The sequence below is a fragment of the Chinchilla lanigera genome, unplaced genomic scaffold (genome assembly GCF_000276665.1).
Source record: "Chinchilla lanigera isolate Chin_1 unplaced genomic scaffold, ChiLan1.0 scaffold00009, whole genome shotgun sequence".
NCBI classification, from domain to species: Eukaryota; Metazoa; Chordata; class Mammalia; order Rodentia; family Chinchillidae; genus Chinchilla; species Chinchilla lanigera.
In genome coordinates this window covers 27,120,723-27,143,594 of record NW_004955410.1, presented here as the reverse complement: position 1 = coordinate 27,143,594, position 22,872 = coordinate 27,120,723, and the positions used below count along the sequence as shown (strand labels likewise).

At 40.1% G+C, this 22,872-nt stretch overlaps 1 protein-coding gene and 1 long non-coding RNA gene across 3 annotated transcripts in view; one reads left to right on the top strand and one right to left on the bottom strand.

Annotated features, from left to right (window-relative positions):
* The first annotated feature begins 4,940 nt into the window (after positions 1 to 4,940).
* LOC102024536 (chromosome unknown open reading frame, human C7orf31) overlaps positions 4,941 to 22,872 on the top strand; it is a 33,551-nt gene continuing 15,619 nt past the window's right edge. Inside the window, exons 1-5 of one of the 2 annotated variants that reach the window (XM_005377430.2) lie at positions 4,941 to 5,260; positions 5,852 to 6,009; positions 14,606 to 14,782; positions 18,921 to 18,992; positions 21,231 to 21,260. In XM_005377430.2, the coding sequence (XP_005377487.1) occupies positions 5,876 to 6,009; positions 14,606 to 14,782; positions 18,921 to 18,992; positions 21,231 to 21,260 (413 nt within the window). In that variant the 5' untranslated portion in view covers positions 4,941 to 5,260; positions 5,852 to 5,875. The remainder of the gene's footprint in view (positions 5,261 to 5,851; positions 6,010 to 14,605; positions 14,783 to 18,920; positions 18,993 to 21,230; positions 21,261 to 22,872) is intronic. The other variant, XM_005377431.2, reaches the window with a different exon arrangement.
* Positions 16,153 to 22,857, bottom strand: LOC102024316. Its single transcript, XR_259870.1, has 3 exons — positions 22,482 to 22,857; positions 20,582 to 20,753; positions 16,153 to 16,199 (listed from the first exon to the last, which is right to left on the bottom strand). It is a non-coding gene; the product is annotated as an uncharacterized LOC102024316 (long non-coding RNA).

Genomic DNA, 22,872 nt, shown 5'->3' with positions numbered 1-22,872 from the left:
AAAAAAATTTTCAAACACACGTTTTGTTAAGTTACCCAGGTAGGCCTTTGTTATGGTTTGTGTCTGGATGTCCCCCGAAAGCCTCATGCAGTCATGGGGGCGGGCTTCTAGAGTTTTTTGATTGAACCATAGTCCAATGCTGGGATTATGAGTGTGAGTGCTACACTTGCCTTGGGGCGGGTAGTTTGCATACAGTGTAAGTGAGGGAAAGAGGTTGCTTGCCGCCACTCCTCTCTTTTGCTCTTGTTGCTTTTGCTCCTCTGCAGCCATGAACTGTTGCCCTCTGCCATGTGCCACTCTGCCTTGGAGCCAGCCGAGTACGGACTGAAACCTCCACAAACTGTGAGCTAAATAAACCTTTCCTTCCTTCATTTTGAACATTGGGTATTTTGTCTCAGCAATGAGAGAAAAGTAACCAACACATCCTTAAGTGTATAAATGCACCAGCATCCCAAGAAGCTGGGATTACAGGCATGTGCCAAAACACCCAGCTCCCAGCACTGGTTATTACAATGATCATCTTTTCCCCATTATGTCCTCTTGACAGCACTGTCAAATATTAGTAGACTATACATATTTGCGTTATTTCTGGTCTTTTTATTATTTTCCACTGATCTACTGTCTATTTTTATATCAGTATGTTTTATGTTTTGATTCTGTATAATTCTGTATATATTTATGTTTTGATTTTGTAATATTAATATTCAAAATTTGTAAAGAGTTTACAGCTCTCAATAGTGGAAAAACAACCCAGTTTAAAGTGAGCAAAATATCTGTATAGACATTGCTTCAAAGAAGACACAAAATAACCAACAGGAAAAAAAGAAAATACATTCAATATTATCTTCTGGTAAATATAAATCAAAATCATTATGAGATACCACCTTAAATCTCTTTTATCAAAAAAGATGAAAAATAACAAATGCTGGTAGAAGTGTGGAGAAAAGGGAACACATGTACTCTGCTGGTCAGAATGTAGATTGGTACAGCTATTATGGAAAACAGTAAAACAAGTTTCTAAACAAATTAGAAGTAGAACTTCCCTATGATCCCGCAATCCCTCCTGTGGGCATGCACCTCATGGAAATGAAATCACTATCTCTTAAAGGGCTTCTGTACCCTTATGTTTGTTGTACTACCATTGACAGTAGCTGAGATAAGGTAAACCTAAGCATTTGTCAATGAAAAAATAAAGAAAGTAACTGGATAGATAGATAGATAGATAGATTATTCAGCCCTGAAAAAGAATGAGATTTTTGCCATTTGCTGCAACATGGATGGGCCTGGAGGACATTATGCTAAGTGAAATAAGCCAGAAAGAGGAATAAATTGCATCATCTCACTTATATATGGAATCTAAAAAAAAAAGCAAAAACTCACATGTCAATTAATGACAGAATATATTCTGAGAAATTCATCATCAGGCAATTTTGTCATTGTAGAAATATCACCAAGTGTACTTTTACAAATTAATACAGCTACATCACTAGGCAATACAGTCTTATTCAACCACCTTCTTGTATGTGATCTATGGTTGACTGAACTATATTGTGCAGAGACAGAGAACAGAACAGTAATTATGGAATAAGGGTGGGGAGGAAATGAGGAGAGATATAGGTCACACTGCACAAAGTAGCAGGTAAGTAGTTTGATCAAACATACAACACGATGACTTTCTAGGATAAAAGTTCATGTGTTAAAAATACTTTATCCTCAAATTTATACTTTAATTGTATTGAAGGTGGGGCCTTTGGGAGGTAATCAGGATCAGATGAGGTCATGAGGCTGAGCACCTCATGATAGTATCAGTGGCTTTACAAGAAGATGAAAAGAGCCTTGAACTAGTACCCTTGTTGTCTCATCATCCACTGACACCTGCCATGCTTTGATGCAGCAGGGACCTACAAGATGCCAGCTGTGGTGGGTTAACTAATAGGGAATTTGTGACACCCAGGTGAACTGAATCAGCGCGGTGCTGGGTGGGGAGGGCCCACCTGGGGATTGTTGCCAACAGCATAAAAAAAGAACTGAAAAACCAGGCATGGTGGCACACCCCTGTAATCTGAGCACTTGGGAGGCTGAGGCAGGAGGATTGTTGTGAGTTCGAGACCAGCCTAGGCTACAAAATGAGCTCAAGGCCAGCCTGAACTGCATAGCGAGACACTGTCTCAAAAAAAAAAAAAAAAAGAACAGGAGGGGAAGATGGTATGCTGTTGATTCTGCTGGATAAGCTTATGATGCTGGTTTTCCTAATATGAACTCAGCTGTTCTCATCATCAGAGGAACTCAGATCTTTGCTATCATTTAGTATGGCTGTTCTTTTCAAGGGTGCTCTGGTCTTTACCTGGAGCGTTGCTTCCTGGCTCCAGTGCAGATCCCTCAGCCTGCTTGCACAGATCCTTCATCCTGCTGGCACAGACTTTCTGGCTTCCACTACTGACCTTTGGGCCTTCCTCATGCAGATCCTTGATACAGACTTGCATGAGACATTGTCATGGGCTCTAAGCCTCCAGCTGGACTCATGGAGGACACTGCCATTTAGGTCTTCAGCTGCACTCCTGCAGGAAACTGCCGTGGGATCCAGACCCTCAGCTTTGGGTCTCTAGTGTGTGGACAGATCCACCACATTCTTTTGAATTTGACTCTTGGGTGAATACTATAAAATAATCCTATAAATTATGTGTGCTGTTAAATCTTTTCCCTTGTAAACGCTGACTACAACATCAGCAGATACTGGCATCATATTCTGAGACTTCCCCACCTCCAGAACTGGGAGCCTAATCAACATCCGTTCTGTGGCATTCAGTTATAGCAAAAGAGAAAACGGACTAAGACAGCTACTCAAGGTCAAAAATGTAATATTAAAATGTCGTTTAACCGAGCCATAGTTTTTTTTTGTTGTTGTTGTTTGTTTTTTGGGGTTTTTTTTTTTTGTCTTTTTTGAGACAGGGTCCTGCTGTGCCGTTCAGGCTGGCCTTGAGCTCAGTTCAGGCTGACCTTGAGCTCACCTTGTGACTAGGCTGCTCTGGAACTTGCAGACATCCTCCTGCCTCAGCCTCCCAAGTGCTGGGATTACAGGTGTGTGCCACCACACCTGGCTTCATAGTTTCATTTTAAATCCAGCAGACTGTTTGTGTATTTTAATTGTCTTTCTAGTAGGTAGATGTATACACGGGAACCAGCAAGGCCTAAAGTTTCAAAACTGAATAGTTTTAAATCACCAAAAAAGGTGAAATATTTTTGCCTCTTGAAATGAAAGACTTTTTCATTTTAAAAAATCTGCCAAGAAGTACTGAGTTCCTCAAAAATCTTATTTAATTCATTTTCAAAAACCACTTTGTTGAAGGTCTCTCTAACAGATTTTAAAGAAAGGTTGTAGACTACAATTCAAGTTTTACATTATTATATACTTCTTGCATATTCTTTAAATTGAAAGGTCTAGTCACAAATTGGAATTTTTGTAAACCCAGGCATGGTATTCTAGGAATATTATTTTTCATTCCCCAAATTTCATATTTCTAGCTTGAAAGAATGTTAGGGAAATGAGGAAGAGAAAAGGAAATTAAAATGCCAGAAGTAGAAAAAGGTGATCTGAGGTGACTGACACCACTAGCTATGATCTACCTAAGAAATCAGTCACTTTGAGCATCCATGCGTAGAAGGCCATTTGATCTTGGTAGGGGCCACCTACACATCACCTGGCGGAAGTGAAAGATTTAAATCACAAATGCTAACAATAACGTGTGCTAGTCACACACATAGATCCAATCCTGATGTCCTTCAGAATCTTTCAGAGAGAGAGGTATTTCTAAGGAGAACAATTATTTAACAAAGATCTGATAATATTTTTTGGCTGTAAATTTTATTTGAAAAAAAATCAATGGTGGAAATATTTACACTTTTCTACCCTTTACACTCCTGTGAACTGAAATAAGATTTCAAACCTACCTCAACCTGGAGGTTAGCACCATATATACTGCTCATTCCCCCCGGGGAATGGCCTGAGCTTACAGAAGAGCTAATGGGAGATCCAGAACACAGGAGCCCCCAAACAAAAAGCTAGAATGACCTTCTATTAGAAATGCGGGGTGGTGAGTAAATGTGTCAGACAAAAGCAACTGTCTCCAACAGGATCTCCCCTTACAAGCTCAGAGGGAGGGACGACGGGCAAGTAGGGAGAGGGACCTGACCCCACATTCCCCACTGTGCCCATATCAATGCACCTTTCTTCCCCGCGTGTCAGTCAACACTCACTGGAAGGCAGAGCACAGCTGAATAGCCACTGGTTGATTAAAAGTTATAAATACGCAAAGTGGCCGAGGCATCTGTCACCTCCCTTCTCAAAGGTGGTCCTTCTCCCCCCACCTTCTCGGTTCTTGCAGGCTGGGTTTTAGCCTCCCACTACCAAAGGTTCTCCTTTCCGCATCTATTCCTCCCTAGGAGTGTTAGGCTGTGCTCAGCCCTCAAACTCAAGCTCCTGAAGGTGCAGAAATGTGGTTCGCGAGGCCGGACATATAACCCATCGGCACAAGCACCTGACTGGTAAGTGCAAGGTCCTGGGTTGGTAAAAGACTACATCTCGGGCCAACCTGCCCGGTTACCACGTCTGTCCCACGCCTGTTTCTAGAGAAGAAAGAACCGAGGCTCTGAGAGGACGCTATTCTAGGGGTGTGTCTGCAAATCCCTTCTGCCGTGAAACTCCCCTGGGTCTCCCTCCGCTGGACCTGAGCTCTTCCTCCGCCCAGACCTCCAGAGGGACGCTCCGCCGCCGCCGCCGCCAGAGGGCACTGGTGGGGATGCCGGGGACCTGGCAGGACGCGATCGAGGACGCGGCGGAAGGCGGGGTCAGGGTGGGGCGTGGCCATAGCTGAGGGGCGGGGCCTCTGGCGGAAATCCACTTTCTCTTCCCTCCTGCAATCTGGCCCTCCTCCCTCACTTCCGGTCCCGCTTCCTGTCTTTGCAGCTACCGGGTCTTGAGCCGGTTTCCTCCTCCGCGACTCTTGGGAGCTGCCCGCCGCTGCCCTCCCGCCGCGGGGCCGCCCCCTCCGCCTGTGCAGGATGCATTACCCAGTGCCTGGGTCACGGCCGCCGTCACAGGCACCCTCGACCCCACCCCGGCCTGCCCGCCTTCCCTCTCTCTCCCCGCCGCACCTGCCCACGGGCGCCCCGGGCCGCGGGTGCGGACTACGGCGAGATCCTACGCGCCGGGGAGCGGGGCGGGGAGGCGAGGTCGCGGGGCGCCGCCGGCCTGGAGTCGCAGGTGCGTCCGAACCCCGGGCGCCGCTCTGGAACCCGAGGCGCCTCCTTGGCTTTGCCCCAAGCCCTGGGCCGGGGAGTAGAATTCCCGCGCAACCTTTGGGGTCCCGCTCAGCAGCCCTGAGTCCGCTCCCCTGTGCACCGTCTTCCTGTCGGATTCCGCGGAGCCCTTCGCACGGCGTTTGAGCCTGTTGAGTGCCCAGTCTCCCTGATTTTTAGAAAGATCACCGACGGCGTTCTTCTCTAGTTAGGGTTAAATTTAACGCAGTAATTCAATTCCAGGCCATGTCTAGGAAGCAGCAGACTTGTGCGAACCTACAAGCAGGCTGTGTACTGTTTAAACATCTTCCCCTTTGTGGATTTGTTCCCGTTGAAATTCGTTTGCACAGATCTTAATTAAGTTGCCGTTTATTACTGATGTGACATTGGAGGGCCCTCAGGCTGTCGGTGAGAAAGGAAGCCTCTGATATCTGTGCATCAGTGGGTTGAACAGTTTAGCGGTACAAAACTATTCCTGCCCGCCCTGAGGCTACGGCAGTGTGATACTGACCAAGAGAGTTTCCTAAACAAAATTTGTCCTCTTCTTCTTTTCCAGATTGTGCCACTTTAGCCCAGAAGCATGAAGGTAATAAACGGCAGGCCCTACTGTTGCAAGGAGCTTGAAGGAGCGGACATACTGTCAGACACTTTTTACTCTAACCAGCTGCACAGCCCGCTACTAACAGCTACTCGCCCAACTGCGTCAGGGGACAGGTAAAACAAAAATCAGAAAAGGCAGGTTTTAAAAGGTTTTAATATACTGTGCTTTTTGTGAGAAAAAAATATTTCTTGTTCTGGGGCTCTTCTATTTATCTCTTCATGTAGAAGGCAAAGGTGATGGTTAAGTCTTATAGTGCCCACATCAGTTGGGAAGTTGCTGTGTACTATAAAAAGACAGCGGGTAACCAGGCATGGTCTCCCACATGTATAATCACAGCACCTGGGAGGCTGAGGCAGGAGGATAGACATGGTGCTGATAGTGGTGGTGGACACCTGCATTCCCAACTGTTTGGGAGGCTGAAGCAAGAGGATCCCAAATTGAAGACCAGCATAAGCAGCTTAGAGTTGGGCCCATACCATATACGAAAAAAGCAGACATCATGTTCTTCCATTGCATCTTCAACTCTAGAATGGTTACTTCTTCATTTAGAAATTAATCTGCAAAAGCGAGGCATAGTGGTGCACACCAGTACTCCGGAGGCTGAGGCAGGAGGACTGTTCCAAATTCGAGGCCAGCCTGAGCTGCAAAGTGAATTCAAGACGAGCCTGAACTGCATAGTGAGACCCTGTCTCAAAAAGACCAAAAAAAAAAAAAAAAAAAGAAAGAAATTAACCTGTGTTAACCAACTATTTATTTTATAAAGAGTTTTGTGGTGGTTCCTTATCTCTCAGAACTCTTCCCAGAATCTTTTGTTCATAGTTGCTCTCTAGCTTTTTGCCTAAATCTTCTATAACACAATTAATTATTATGATTAAAATTTTGAACCTAACAAACCAAGTTTTTATTGTGGGTCAGCATGGTATGAAAGGCTTTATATGTAGTAAATTCTTTAAATCCTCCCAACAGCAGTACTAATCCTGTTATCCCCTGTCTGGTTACTTTTTTCTCATTACTGAGACAAAATACCCAACGCCCAAAATTATGGAAGGAAAGGTTTATTTAGCTCACAGTTTGTGGAGGTTTCGGTCTATAATCAGCTGGCTCCAAGGCAGGTGGCACATGGCAGAGGGCAATACCTCATGGCAGCGGAAAAACAGCAAAAGCAACAAGAGCAAAAGGCAGGGGGAACATAAGCCTCTTTCCCTCCCTTACGCTGCATGCAAACTACCCACTCCAGGATAGGTATAGCACTCATACCCATAATCCCAGCATTGGACAATGAATCAATCATAAACTCTAGAAGCCCACCCCATGACTGCATGAGACTTTGGGGGGACACCCAGAAACAAACCATAACATCCCCATTTTACAGATAGAGCAGTAGGTATAGGTGAATATTTCCTGAGATCTTAATGTCATTGTCTTCTGTATTTCATTTACTTGAATTATTTTGAAGGAAAACAAAAATTTCAAAATACTTAATGGAAAAAAAAAAAAAAAAAACAACAGCCTGTGCAGTTGTATTCTTGTTTTGTGTTCTTAAATTTCAGTTGGCCAAATCTCAGAATTTGTTTAAGGATCTCACCTAATCTCAGTTCCAAAATGGAACATCATAGTTCCAGAGACAGTTCATTCCATTTTGCCATTCCTGATTGTTAGATGAGTTTCCTTCTAATGGGAATAGTAATTACCTGCTACTTTCGGCTCTTACCTCTGAAACCATGCAAAATAACAGTTCATCCACCCTAGGCTAGCAGCCATTCAAGACTTGGAAGAGTGTCTTGGCCTCTAAGGGTCTCTTTGCCAGACTGAGCACTGGTTCTCCCAGACTTTGGTCTTCTTCCTTCTTCCATGTAGGCTTTCACCATCTTGGTCATCTCTCATGGATCCATGTCAATTTAGAAATGTGTTCTTGTTTCCCTGTACAAAAAAAAAAAGTAGAAATGTGTTCTTTATATTGATAAGAAAAGTGTTTTTCCTTAACTGTAAAACTAATGTGTTTCTTATTTTTGGGTTTTTTTTTTTCCGGTACCGGGAATATAACTCACAACCTTGCACTTGCCACGCAGGCGCTGTGCCGCTGAGCTAAATCCCCAGCCTCCAAAACTAATGTGTTTTTTATAAATAATTTTGAAACCTTGGAAGGCTGAGGCAGGAGGATTACAATTTTGACACCAGCCTGACAGTTTAAACACATAACAAGACCCTGTCTCAAGTTAAAAAATAAGAAGGCCTGGGGATGTGGCTTAGTGCAGAGAGCCTGAGTTCAGTCTCCAGTACTGTAAATAAATAAATAACCGTAGAGTTTTATGCAGAAAACAAATTTTTCATTGTTCCAACAGAAAAAAAATTATACAATGAAAGCACAAGAAAGAAAACCTCTATATTTTATTCAGTAATAATCACTGCGTTAATGTCTCAACTTGTGTCCTATTTTTTAAAATGTAAACATCATAATCAGCAAAAGGTTTTGCAAACTGGCATTTTTACTTAATGGAGAGGAGTATTTTTACATTTAGAGAAGCACTCAAGTCACGTCTTAGTCCTTGCTGCTCCTCCTGCTCCACTATAACCTGACTGACAAGAGTGACAGCCCAAAGCTCCGACTTCACCTCCAAGGGCCATCAGATAGGCAGTTTCCCGTGAGTCGGGGAAACAGTGGTGGCAAACCTACTGCGTGTGTGCCACAGGAGACTGTACCGTCGAAAGCTCTAAATGGTTCGCCATCACTGTGTAGATCATGTATGATTGTCTTGTTACCAGTTCAGACTTGGGAGCTTCCCTTGAGATTCGTGCAGCCCGAAGAAGAGACAGAGTCATGGAAATGTCTGAAAATGTCCTTATTCTCGGTGCCACTCAGTCACATGCACTCACAACAAAGTCCTCAGGCCTCTGCCCGCCCATTCTCCCAGCAGTCCTCAGCCACCTAGTCTCTCACCAGTCCTCGTGCCATTAACAGTCTTGGCTGTGTGTCAGTTATTTACACCGGCCAGCATGGACGTTTACACCTAGACCGACAAAGTGTGCCTATGCTGAAATCTTGCTAAAGTAGAATGTCCATTGGAAATCACCTCCCACAGGCTGAACCAGAAGTGTAGCCATCTTAGGCTTCATCTTTCCTTACAGTGATCTGGGGATGGTCATTTGTCCCTGGCTCAAAAGCAGCAGTGTGAGGATTTTATCTTTGGGCAAAAAGGAATCGGAGTAAGCTTTAAGGGTTGCCATATCTGATTGAATCCACTGTACTTTTCAAAAGCAGTCAGGCTTTTCACTGAAATGTTGATCCCCTCTACCTGAATGGACCTGTGGTTGGTTAGTGATTAACTGCAAAATGCATTAACTGGCTTGGAATTTAAAAGAAACAACTTTGAGGAAAGTACTGGTTTTGAGGCCAAAGCAGGAGGACCGTTGCAGGTTCAAGGCCAGCCTGGGCTACCAAGTGAGCTTAAGGCCGGCCTGAGCTGCGTACCGAGACCTTGTCTCGAAAAGACAAAAAAAAGAAAAAGAAAAATGCTGGTTTTCATTAACTGACTATGAAATTAAGTACACACATGGTCAACTAGCTTATAAACTATGAGAAGGTATTATTTGAAGCAATATATAGGCACAGCTGTGTTCCTGGCTCCTAATACCTCAAACTTGCCTTCCCTTTTTTATCTTATGTGAATACTTTCCTTTTGCAGCCCTCAGATTGAGAAGCCAGGATGATTATGTGTTCTCAGAACCCCTCTAACTCCCTCTTAAAAAGCATTCAGAGAGCTTACAGAAGATTCTCTTTTCCCTTGATGTTATTCTTCTGAACGCTCTGGAGAGTGTCAACAGGATAATAGTGGTCAATCCTGACACTTACTTCTTCAGATCAAGTTTGGGTCTGTGGCTGCCAACTCAAACCATAAGCTATCTCACAAGCAAAGCAAAACAAAAAGCTCCTGGTCTTTAGGGTTACCCTTCCTAATGTTAAGCATGAATCCCAGCTTACATTAGCTGTTAGCTTAGTTTTCTAAACATGCTCAAAGGGACAAATATATCTCTTACGAGACAATATATTTTTTTTCTTATTTATTTATCTATTTTTTGGTACTGGGAATTGAACTCAGGACCTTGCGCTTGCCAGGCAGGCGCTTGTGCCACTGAGCTATATCCCCGGCCAAGACAATATATTTTAAACTAACCTGCCAACCTCAACAGTGATGTAAAATGATTTCCTCATGTCAACTGACAATACTTCTTTTTCTTTTCATAATAGACAACACAGTCTAGGCGCAGTGTTACCCAGCATTGGCTGTAGACAGTGAACACCAAAATCACCTGAGGAACTTTGTAAAAATACAGATGCCACAGTTGGATAACATTTGTGTGTATGTGTCTGTGTGCATATATACACATACATACTCTGGTTCACTAGGTCTTCAGTAGGCTGGAGGAATCAGCATTTTTGTAGTGTTTCAGCTTCTTAAATGATTGAGCTAGCAGAAAGCACTGAAAACATTAAGAAAACCAAAGTTATGGTCCTGGCCTTACCCAGTGTCCAGGTGCAAGCTAATCTTTATACCTGTACTAAAATACCCTATTCATTTGTATCTCTTGGAACAATTATAAGAGCCACTCTACATAGTCACTTGCTCTCCTCTAGTAATAGTAGGTAAATAAGTAGGCGATGTACTAGTCTATATTTCTCCCACTGGATATTTAACAGTGGCAGGAATAGCTTCTCAGAATCATCACAGATTCTTTTCTCCTTTTCTACTCCTCTGACTCGTCTTTACCTCTAAGAAGTTCTGTAATTCATTAGGCAAACTTGTCAGTTAAACAAGAACCTTGAGAATGACTTAGGATTTCATTTTCAGTTCTCATTTTGCTTCTGGATTCATTCACACCTCTGATTCTTGACATTTTCCTTTGTATTCGTGTTCTGCCAACTAAATAAGTGTTTTATTTGTTGTGAGTTTTCCTTTAATTGTGCCAGCCAAAAACTACTAGCTAAATTTAGCCCTCTGTATTTGGTATTAGACACTCAAAATTTTTTACAGTGATTTCAAAAGGAGATGTTAATTCATCCACAGGAAATGTATCCTTCCCCAAAACAAGTAAATGCTAAATTGCTTAATTTTCCGTGGCTACAGATTGCGGCACCAGCGATTTGAGTATTATTCTCTCTTACGGAAATGTGATTTATTTAAGCTTTAAAATTATTTTTTCCTGGGAGAAGGGGAGGGTAGGAGGAAGTAAAAAGAATTAAGATGTGTTATCTGCATGTACCAGGTCTCCATGATGAATGTAATCATGTACTAATACACATGTACTAATGAACATTAAAAATGTTATTTCATCCTGACTTCCATTTTGTTCTAATTGATTCCTTCTGTACAACATTTTGAGTACAATAAAGCGAAGTTGTGGGGCTAGGTAGCAGTGGGGGGAGCCTCAGAAGTGAAACATGACATTTACGGATTGCTTTTTTATTTTAAATGGATTTTTTGCAATTTACCACCTTTAGGTAGATGCCAGCCCACATGATTAATTAACATTTCCTACTGGCTCATCTTCTGGGACAATGTAATATACAGGGGTCACATGTTGAGAAATCGACTCATTCATGATTTAAATGTAACTTTTACAAACTTAATTATTAAGGCTTAGATTTCATTAATCACATGAGTTTAAATATTTTTTCCTTGTCATGTCCCCTAAACCGTGGCTGTTGATCATAGTCAGAGAGCTGGTGGGGGTCTTTGAGGTCGGAGACCTAAACGCCAGCCTCTCTGCTATAGCACCCCAATCAGTGGCCACCAAGATTCTCCTTGACTAGTTAGCGCACAGGTTCACAAACTTTTTCTGTAAAGAGCCAGACAAATACTTTATGTTCTTACAGCCTGTCACAGTCACTCAACTCTGCATTTACAAGACAAGCAACTGTAGACTATAAACATTACGTAAATGAATGACCGTGGCTGAAATGTATTCCAATAAAATAGTATTTACAAAAGCAGATTGTAGGTTGGCTTTGGCCTGTAGGGCATAATTTGCCAACCCTCTAATCTAGTGATTTCATGAGATAAAACAGTCCTGAGTGTTATTTCTTCCTTCAGCACTTACCATAGGAAAGTAAGCCAAACTGTACTGGTATAAAGGAAATAGTAGCCCACAGTCCGTGCCTGTCTCTGAGCTCTCCCTCCGTTTCCGCCTAGCTCTCCAGCACTCTCATGGTATAGTTCGAAGTGCTCCTGAGTTCCCAGCACATCATCCTTGTTCTCACCCCTCACTTCGTGCCATGACCCTGCTCTATCATGGCCCACATTTCTGAGCTCAGCGTCAGCTGTGCTAGCATAGTCAATGTCAGTCCTCTTTTCAGAGCCCTTAAGGTCTAAGTAAGTCCTCAAGTTGTTACAAATCCAAGCTTTGTGGAATTCCCCCAGATGCATCCAAATTGCCAGGATGAAGATGGAGTGGCACTTCAAAGTGTCATGGTCTCCTGACTTTGGGTTCCTTTTTCATTGTTTCTGTCCAGCAACACATTGACCCAGATGCAAAACAGTTCCTCATTTTCCTCCAGAGACCGTGTCCGGGCAGCATTTATGAGCCTGCTGAAACTTCACTGAACTGCCTAAGGAGCAAACAGCTCCTTTATAATATTAGCACTTGAAATAAGGAAGAGAAAAAAATACGTATATGTATATATATATATATACACACACACACACAAGATAGCTAAGGTGATTACACTACTAAGTTCTATTGGTTTATTGAAAGGAACAGTTAATGTTTAATTATTTGCTCAATCTTACACGCCTAGATCTGGTTATCTGAGTAACCACTTTGAAGATAGCAATATGTAATACAGGAACCATTGTTAATTTCCTATCACTTTGTTTTGAAATTGTGTATCATTTTTACTGTTTTTATGTTTTGTTTATGTCTGTTTTTGTTGTTTTTGTTCTTTTCTCTTTAAAATAAAAAATATATATATTTTAGTACTATTCTTTTATAATACTCCCCATTTTTTAAAAAGTCATGATAAATCTGTAGCCAAGACCGTCAAATGAAGAAATCTTTTCAATAAATAGTGCTAGGACAATTGGATAGCCACATCTAAAAGAGTAAATTGAACCCTTATCTCATACCATACATAAAAATTAACTAAGGGGCTGGGGATTCAGCTCAATGGCACAGTGCCTGCCTGGCAAACACAAGGTCATGAGTTCGATTTCCGGTACCGAGAAAAAAAAATTCTAAACAAATAAAAACTCATGAGTCAAAGACCAGAGTGTAAGAGCTACAACTATAAAACTCTGAGAAGAAATGGTCAGAGTATAACTTCATAATTTTTTCTGTGGGAGTATGTTCTAACATACAACACCTAAAGCCATGCAATAAAAAAAAAAAAAAAAAAATTGAACTTCATCAAAGTAAAAACTTGTGTTTTCACCGGGTGTGGTGGCGCACACCTGTAATCCCAGCACTCAGGAGGCTGAGGCAGGAGGATCCTTGCGAGTTCAAGACCAAGCCTGGGCTACAAAATGAGCTCAAGGCCAGCCTGAACTACATAAGGAGACCCTGTCTCAAAAAGAGACAAAAAAAAAAAAAGGATGCTATCAAGTTAGTGAAAGTAAAATGTACAGAACAGGAGAAAATATTTTCATATCATGTCTGATAAGAGGGTTGTGTCTAGTATATATTAATTCATAACTCAAAAATAACATTAAACTATACAAAGGATCTGAATAAATATTTTTCCTAAAAAGATATACAAATGACCAATAGTAACATGAAGAAATACCCATTATTTTTCAGTCATTGGAAAAAAGTAAATCAAAACTACAGTGAGAGAGCACTTAACACCCATTGAAATGACTATCATTTTTTTTCATTTTTTACAGAGTATAACAGGTGTTGGCAAAAATGCAGTGAGAATATAAAATAGACTGGCTGCTGTAGAGGAGTTTGACATTTCCTTAAGAAATTAAACACAGAACAAATTAAAACAAATTAAACACAGTCATACTATATGACTCAGCTGTGCATTTCATCCATTTAAGGTTTCCGAATATATTCTCAAGAAAATTAAGAACAAAAATTCAAACAAAAACTTGAACAAAGTATTCATAGCAGTATTATTCATAAGAGCCAAACATCCATCAACTGAGAAATAGCTAAACAAAATGTGGTACATCCATATGGTAGAATAAAACATAGCCATTAAAAAGGGTAAGTACTGACATGCTACAACATGGATGAGCCCCCAAACTGTTACGTTAAATGAAGCTCATCACATAAGACCACATATGTGAAATGTGCAGAATAGGCAGATCTCTAGAGAAAGTATATTAGTATTGCTTAGAGCTGGGGTGGAGGTAGGAAGAATACGAGGGTGAAGGCTTAACAGTAAAGGGTTTCTTTTTGAGGTCATGGAAATGTTCTCAAATGTGGTTGCACGTATCTGTGAGTAAAGGTCATTGAATTGTACACTTTGATGAATTCTGTGGCATGTGAATTATATCTCAGTAAAGCTGTTTTTAAAAATAAATACAACTCATGGGGGAAAAAAATCTATAGGAATTTAGCAATTTGACCTTATTCTTTTAGCTGTCCCATGATACCTTAATAACCAGAATCAATCATAATCAACCCTGAGAATGCTGTGTTCTGGAAACATGATCTACATACTTAGCTGTTGCTGGACAATCTGACGAGTCTCTTCTTTTCCCACAGGTATCGGGAATTAAGGGAGTCACACCCACAATGTCGGCTTCCATGGGGTGCCGAGAGGGAATATGGGGGGATAATTCCAATTGCGCTCCCTGAGGAACACAGGCCCAAATGTGAACCTCCTTGTGTCATGGGCAAAGGACATCAGCATTATGGATTTGGTGGAGAAACATGGCCAAGGTAACTAAGCTTTCTGCCGCTCTTTAAAGGTCTTTTTTTTTTTTTTTAATTTCTATTCAGTTTTTTGCCAACTCAAATCTGTTTCAAAACAATTCTTTTACTATTTATGAAGACACAGATGGAAAAGCTAATTACGTGATTTTTTGGTTGTGCAAAAAGTCTGTGTTTATGAGCTTTTTGCTGTCCTTACAGATGCTAAAGTATTGTGATCAGAAATTCTGATTAATTTAATTCCCTCACTTACCACATCTTACTAAACGTAACTGGGAGTGAGAGAAAGGGAGAGAGGTATTAAATGTAAATGATTTCAAGCAAAGAGCTGGCCTAATTTGTGCAGATGCTCTTGGTTTTTGGAGCTCTTGACATTTGTTCATCAGTCTTTCCTATAGTCCTGAGAATCTGGTAGGCACAGTTTTCAGGTATTAAAATGTTTCAGTAGTGACTTAGCGCGCGTACATTCACTTCCAGAAACTGTTCAGAACACAAATTAAAATCAAGCAGACAAAAAAAAAAGTCTGAAAACAGTAAATTAAGTGTCACGTTAAATACTTACTAAAGATTATGAAATTTTCTCAGAGCAGAATCAAACCTACAGTGCCTACTTTCTCCACCTGTACCCAGCAATCCTGGTTACCTAGTACTAAGAATCTAGTTGACTCAGTTTCTGTTGCTATTTTTTATTAGTATCTTCTTGCAGTACAGAATGACTGTTTTCATTGTGGGTATGTGCTCCATGTACAGGACAGGTCTCCTTCCCTCCCTTACTTCTCCCTCCCTCCATCTCTTGGTCCCCTGCCTATTTATAAACAGTCTATCTCCCTGTTGTTTCCTTTTCCCTTCCTTTTTTTTGGTCTTTATTTATACAGCGGTAAAGCACCTCGATTCATGAACCAAACTGTTCACAAACAGAAGTATTTGGCAAAATTTTGGTTTGGTTTGCAAACTCTGTATCAGGTGACATACAGGAATGTGGCCATCTTTCCCACACGAACATGAACGTGGCCATCTTTTCCAGAATTGTGGAATGAATTAAGTCTGTGAACCGAGGTACCACTGTACTTTTGGTTTCTCATATCAGAGAAACTGTACAGTATTTAATGTGTCAGATTTATTTCACTTAATATTATGGCTTCAAGGTGCATCCATTTTCCTACAAGTTACTAACATTGTTCCTTCTTTATAGTAGAACTTTTGACATAAGGAAAACTCTTCTAAAAGAACATTAGCAATGTTTACTTGCCTGTGATGTTCATGCTTCAAAAATTCTAAGTGAGGGCTGGGGATTTAGCTCAGCGGCAAAAGCGCCTGCCTGGCATGCGCAAGGTCGTGAGTTCGGTTCCCGGTACCGGAGAAAAATCAACAAAAAAAAAAAAAATTCTAAGTGAGGCTAGTCATCATCTAATTCAGCATTCATTCCCTGAAAGAATGAAATCATAAAGCGATGAAAATTTATAACTTTATTTTCACTTCCATAAACATTAGTGAAGCAGTAAAATTGTTAATTTGTCTATGAAAAAGGAAATGGATTCTTCCTCTAAGCTACTGTCAAACAGTGAAAAGCTATTAAACAGATCTGAGTGCTCTGTGAACTGAAGGATACTTTGAATTTCTTGGGGAACTTTAATTTTCCTAATACTCTATAAAGAAAAATCTCTTCTAATGTCTAAAAGATGAAATAAATACTAGATTTATCAGCAACCAGCCACCAAACGATAAAAGGGGAACAACCTTGTCCCATTAATTTTAGTAAGTGGCAGCCAAGGAAAAAAAATTTGATGCAGTTTACTCCACACCCTGACTTGTTTCCCAACAAGGCGTTTGGAGCAGGACAGTTCTTTGTACCATGTACTCCAAGACGGTGAGCACCCCTGGCTCTTTGCCTGTGGACACCAGTAGCATCCTTCATTCACTGTGACCACCAAAATAAAACGACCCCCACATATTCCCATATTCTCCCTACAAGTGTTGGGGCCAAAGGAAAAATCACACTATTGATTGAGAGTTATTATTTTTAATCCCATTCCCACATTCCAAGTGTATATTGAGGCAAGTTGAGTCTACAAAATACTGCCAGTCTCCAACTGAGGAGAATATTCCAAAAGTAAATAGGTCATTCTGTTAGTAAGAGGGAAAAAGAGAGGTAAGGGGACTGATGATTATTAGGAGAATTATTCTACAACAGTAATTTTCTCAGTCATTTGAATGGGTTCAACACACCATCAACCCTGTTCTTTTTTTCCTCACAAAAAATAGCCATGGGTACCAGCACTGAGAGAGTCACATAACCTTCTTAACAAATTGTGAGTTTCCCACAACCAGAGCATCCCACTTGCCCAGGTAGAATCCAGAAATCCACTGCCCAGTCTCTCCATTAGGCAGGATGCCAGTTTGTGCCCTAAATTCTGTCAGTCACATCTGCCCCAGACTTTGATTTGTAGGTGAGTAACTGCATGGGTAGATAAGATGCAGAGTACAGACTCACACTAAAAATACAGGATGGGTGTTCAAAAGTATTGGGTGGGCACAGTGAATGCTGTAACATACATGCAGGTATTACAGATGCAGTCCAGTCTCATTTGACTACTACCTCCCAATCCCAGCTCCTTTCTTGAAGGGAAACACAACTGCCAGTATGATGTGTCTCCTGGCACTCCTCTCATTACCTGTTCGCCCAGTTTTACTAGTGCCCACTGAAAATGTATGATGCTGTTTTGTTTATATGTGGAATCATTTGATACGTAGTATTGGGCATAGTATTCTTTGCAGTCTAGATATAGTTGCAAAGAATACTATGCTTATCTTATACGTTCTCTTTGGAATTTCTTGAACCTGTACACAAGTGTTTCTCTAGGAGATACCCTAAGTGAAAGTGCTGGGTCATGATACATGAATATTTTTTATTTTGTAGATTTAGCCCAATGATTTATATTCTTGTAATAGTATCTAAAAGTAACCATTTCCTTGTACTCTCAGGTATCATATTTTCACTATAATTGTATACAATTTAATAAATATAAAGCATATCACGGATCTAATAATATCTTTGGTCCATTTACTAGTTAGGTTGAGTATGTTTTCTTATTTTTGTGTTTTATGTATACCCATTTACATTTTCTTTTCTGCTCTTATTCTTTGCTCACTTTTAATGCTTTTACTTTATTTATAGATTCTGGTTGGTTGTTAATGTTCTTGAGATGAATCGTTTCTGTGTTGTCTTCCTTATTTTGTTTTATTTAAACTTTTTATAGTGTCCTTTGTCCTAATAAATTTCCCTTTAGCTTTTAATTTTTAAAAAAAATCTTACTTAAACTGGACATAGTGTAATCTCAGCTCTCTTAGACGCTAAGACAGTACGATCAAAAGTTTGAGCCCAGCCTGGGAAACTTAGAAACTCAGTGAAAATCTGTGTCAAAATAAAAAATAAAAAAAGGACTGAGGATGTAGCTCAGTGCAAAGCCCTGGGTTCCATCCTACCACACGTGAAAAAAAAATAATAATTTGTTTTTGCACCAAGAATTTAACTCACAACCTCGCACTTGCCAGGCAGGTGCTGTGTTGCTGAGCTATATCCCCGGCTAAAATAATAATAATTAATTAATTACATAAAGTAAAATATTTAGAAGGTCTTTCCACCACCAAAGAAAAACATTCCTGTAAATTTTTCTTTTCATATTTGTGTGTATTTTCCTCAATTCTTTAGATTTCTTTTGGTTTGTTTGTTTGTTTGTTTGTTTGTTTTTTGAGACAGAATCTCGCTGTGTAGTTCAGGCTGGCCTTGAACTCACTATATGGCCCAGACTGGCCTAAACTCATGGTGATCCTCCTACCTCAGCCTCCCAAGTCCTGGGATTATAGGCATGTGCCACCACCATGTCTGGCAATTTTTTAGATGTTTAAACCCATCTGAAATTATCTTTCTGAGCAGTATCAAATAAAGATGCATTATTTTCCAAATGGATAGTCAATGTTTCCTATACTATTCTGTGAAAAACACATACTTTCAACAAATTTAAAATGCTACCTTTTCATATACTGTTTCTATATAGTCATGGTTGTATTAACAAGTCTATGTCTTTAATGTCTCCCCACTTACACTGTGTTCAAAAGATACTCAATTTAATCTTTTCTTTCATTCCAGAAAGCTTCCCATTGAACAGTTCTATTATTTGACACAGAACAAAAAAAGTGACCTCTATGGAAATGATTCTTTGTAAGTCTGGAGATTATTCCCTGGCCTATATTAAATTAAATAATATTTTAAGTGAAAATAAATTTATGTGAGAAATTTAAAAACCTCACATGGGGACTTTTTGAGAAAAAAAATTCTTTTTATTAAAATAGAGATCATTAATAGTAGAAATCAAGACTAAACAAAAAATAAATGAAAGCTAATAGTTTGTAGCATTTAAACAAGTGAACAAAAATTTTAAAATAATGAATAGTAATGTTCAAAGGGATTCCTGCGGGTCATCTTGATCTGTTTCCCTGCCTTTGATCTATTTACTTAATCTAATAAGAATCTGTTTCTTTAAAGAGTCATAGAAAATGCCACAGGGGCCCTCAACAATTTTTTAATTGGAATTTTATGAGGAGAGAGGTATGTTAGGATCATCCACAAGTAACTCTCAAAAATTACTCCTTTGGTAATTTTCAGCTGCCCTTCAGGTAAGGAATAGTGGTTAATGAACTCTATACTTAAAAGATATTATTTTCCAGTACATTAAATTATTTCTGTTCTTTGAAATAATTTATTGTGTGTATTACAAAATAATAAATTGTTATTTTCAAGTAAGAAAACGGACAGAACTGAATGATAAAAATAGCTCTTCTTTACCTTAACTGTGATTTGATATCTGTCCTGGGTTGAGAAGTTAATACAATATAAGATGTAACCACTAGAGGGAACCAAAAAGACAGAACTTGTGTTTGCCTGAGCTTTATCCTTTTGAACGTAGTGAACTTTGCAAAGTGCGTGTGGAGCATGGCAATAGGATAAACTATCTGGGTCAAGGAAGTGGTGTTTCTCAACATTTGTTACTTTCTTTTTATTTCTTCCGATTTTGAATTTTTAAAAAAGATTTCCCTTTATTTAAAAAAACTGTATTAGTTCTATTTTCAATCAAATTAATTTTAGTCATATACTTACCAATATCTTAGTGGAATTTGTCACATAGGAACAGTTACAGATAATAGTAGCTAATGTTTTGCATACAGTGGCCAACCTAGTAACTAAATCCCTTGCACTGGCGTCATTCATCTCTAACCTCCATCTCAAAACAGGAAATGATTTTTTTAGCTCTGCTCCCACAATCTCAGAGTCCAGTTATATAAACTTTTATGGTTTATGTGAATTGTGTGTTTATAATGCATTATGGAATAATAAAGTTATATGACCAGCATACCACTTTCCGGTGACTATCCTCTGGCCTGGAGGAGGATCTGAAAAACTAAACAGTGTATTCAATTTTTACCGTCTAACTGATAGCACTGTGTTCATTTTTCATGTCTGAAATCTTTCAGTCTTAGTCGCGTAGACTGTAACTCATCGCCAAAGTCAAATGTAAGTGCATCTCCACCCATCTGTGGTAGTCCCTTTCTAGGACGTGGCATTCTTTCTTGGCATGCAAAGTTCCAAGTAGCTAACCCAAGCACAATGTTGGAATGAACCAGTTCCGAAAGGGCATGCCTCTAGGAGCTTTGTCAGTTTCATTATATCCTCTCTCTGCTGACGGGCCCGCCTTTACTGTGATGAGAGGTCAGCAACCCTGGGCAAAGGGACAGAACACACTTGGCACTTACGTATCCTGTCCAAGTAGGCCATAACTGGTCACTTCAGGTCACGCTGCTGCAGCACGTGGGTGATGCCCGGCTCCCTCAGGGCTCTCGTCACTCTCTGCCTGGTTGTGGGAGTGAAGGTCACTGAGGACCCAAGCTTTCTTATCAGTACATGTTGTCGGCCCCTGTACCTGCACTGCAGATAAGAAATGCACAAAGGCTGGTGACAAGGGCTGAAGTTGGAATAAATGGATTGGAAAAATTGACCAATGGACAAATGAGATATAAAAAATACTACATCCCTCTATCTTATCAATATGAACACTTCCAAAAAGTTAATAAAAATATTCTAATGACAGTTTAGTTTGAAAATGGGATATGTCTTTAGTCTTTTTGTTTTGTTTTGTTTTGTTTTGTTTTTTGAGGTTTTTTTGTCTTTTTGAGACAGGCTCTTGCCATGCAGTTCAGGCTGGCCTTGAGCTCAGTTTGTAGCTCAGGCTGGTCTTGAATTTGCAGCTATCCTCCTGCCTCAGCCTCTGGAGTAATGGGATTACAGGCATGCACCACCACCCTGGCTAATAGGTCTTTATTCTTAAGCAGGATTGCAGTAGAAATACAAGGCTTAAAGAAATCCTTAATTTAATTTAGTATTTGTTTACTGTTTTTATTCTAGGTTGCCCAAACCACCAAATTCAGCAGTAGAGTAAGTATACAACGTACATTTTCCTCCCCTGTTATACTCAAGGAAAAAACCCTGGCATTCCATATGACTAAGACGGGTGGGAGGACAAGTTAGACTTCTCATGAAAGCTGTTTTATAAGGATACCGGTCTTGTTGGAATAGGGGCCTACTCTAAGATGACTCCTGTTAATTATTATGGATAGATCAACACTTTTCCAAATTAAATCACAACATAAGGCCTTTGAGGTTGGATTTCAACATAGGGATTTTGGAGAGAGAAAAATTCAATCCATAGCATTGGTCTTGGTTTTCTCTTAATTTTCTAGTTAAAATAACATGTCTCTATTCCTTGAACTGCCAAATCTCTGTTTTCTTCTAGTTTAGACAACCTTTAAGTGTTTTTGTGTTGTTTTCCTAACCCTTCGCCAGTTCTGCAAGTGATAAGAACTTGTCTTCAACTTGTTTTTGTTTCTTAGTTACTTGTTCTCCTTGCTGAGACAAAATATTCATACCTAAAATTAACTGAGGGAGGGTTTATTTTGGCCTACAGTTTGTAGAGGTTTAGGTCCATAATCCACTGGCTCCAGGGCTGGGTGGCACATGGCAGAGGGCAACACAGAGGAGAAAACACAGTTCACAGTGTGGAGGGTGGAAAGCAGGAGGCAGCAGAAGCAGTAAGCAACAAACAACAGCAGCCCGAGTCCTGTCCCTTATATCTTATCCTGGCTACGCTCCCTTAGGGTGAATAGCACTCTCACCCAGGTGGGGCAGCATTAATCCTAGCCTTATGGAGCCATGAATCCATCCCAGCATCACATCCGTAATCCCAGCATCACACAGTCTAGATCCACCCATCTCCAAAAAAGCCCCACCTATGGTCACAGAGGCTTTGTGGGGATGTCTAGACACAAGCCATAACAATGGTCTAGCTAATTTGGGCTTTTTTGTTTCAAAACAGACTGTGTACAGTATACTTTGTTGGTTGATTGTTTAACAAAATAATCTGGAATAAAAGTTTAATTCAAGATGATTGCATTACTTAAACACCCAAAAGTCTCCATAAAATAAAGTCCTTGATCCTTTAAAAACAAGAATTAGGGCCAGGGATATAGCTCAGCGGCATAAGTGCCTCCCTGGCAAGTGCAAGGTCCTGAGTTCAATTCCCAGTACCAAAAAAATAAAAACAAAAATTGAAAGCAAGTAGAAATTCTTCCTGTCCATTCTAAGAACTATAAAATTTACCTGTCATCTGCTTTATATCAGTTATGGAAGTTATTCACAATAATAAGGTGCGATATCTTTAAAAATAAATTTAGTAGGGCCGGGGATATAGCTCAGCGGCATAAGCTCCTGTCTGGCAAGCTTGAGGTCATCAGTTCGATTCCTGGTACCAAAACAAAAATAAATAAATAAATTTAGTTTCTATTTGTGTAGCAAAATTCAGAACATTTCATGTTTAATGCCAGATATTCCATAGAATGTTAACGTCATGAATACGGACAATTGGGGTCACTATGATATCCCCAAGGATTGGAATGGTATCTGCCACAACCAGGGGTCCAAATAAGTATTTGATAATCTTTTTCATTGTACTTCTTTTTCTCCTGTTTCTGTTTTATTTGCTCTGTAAACC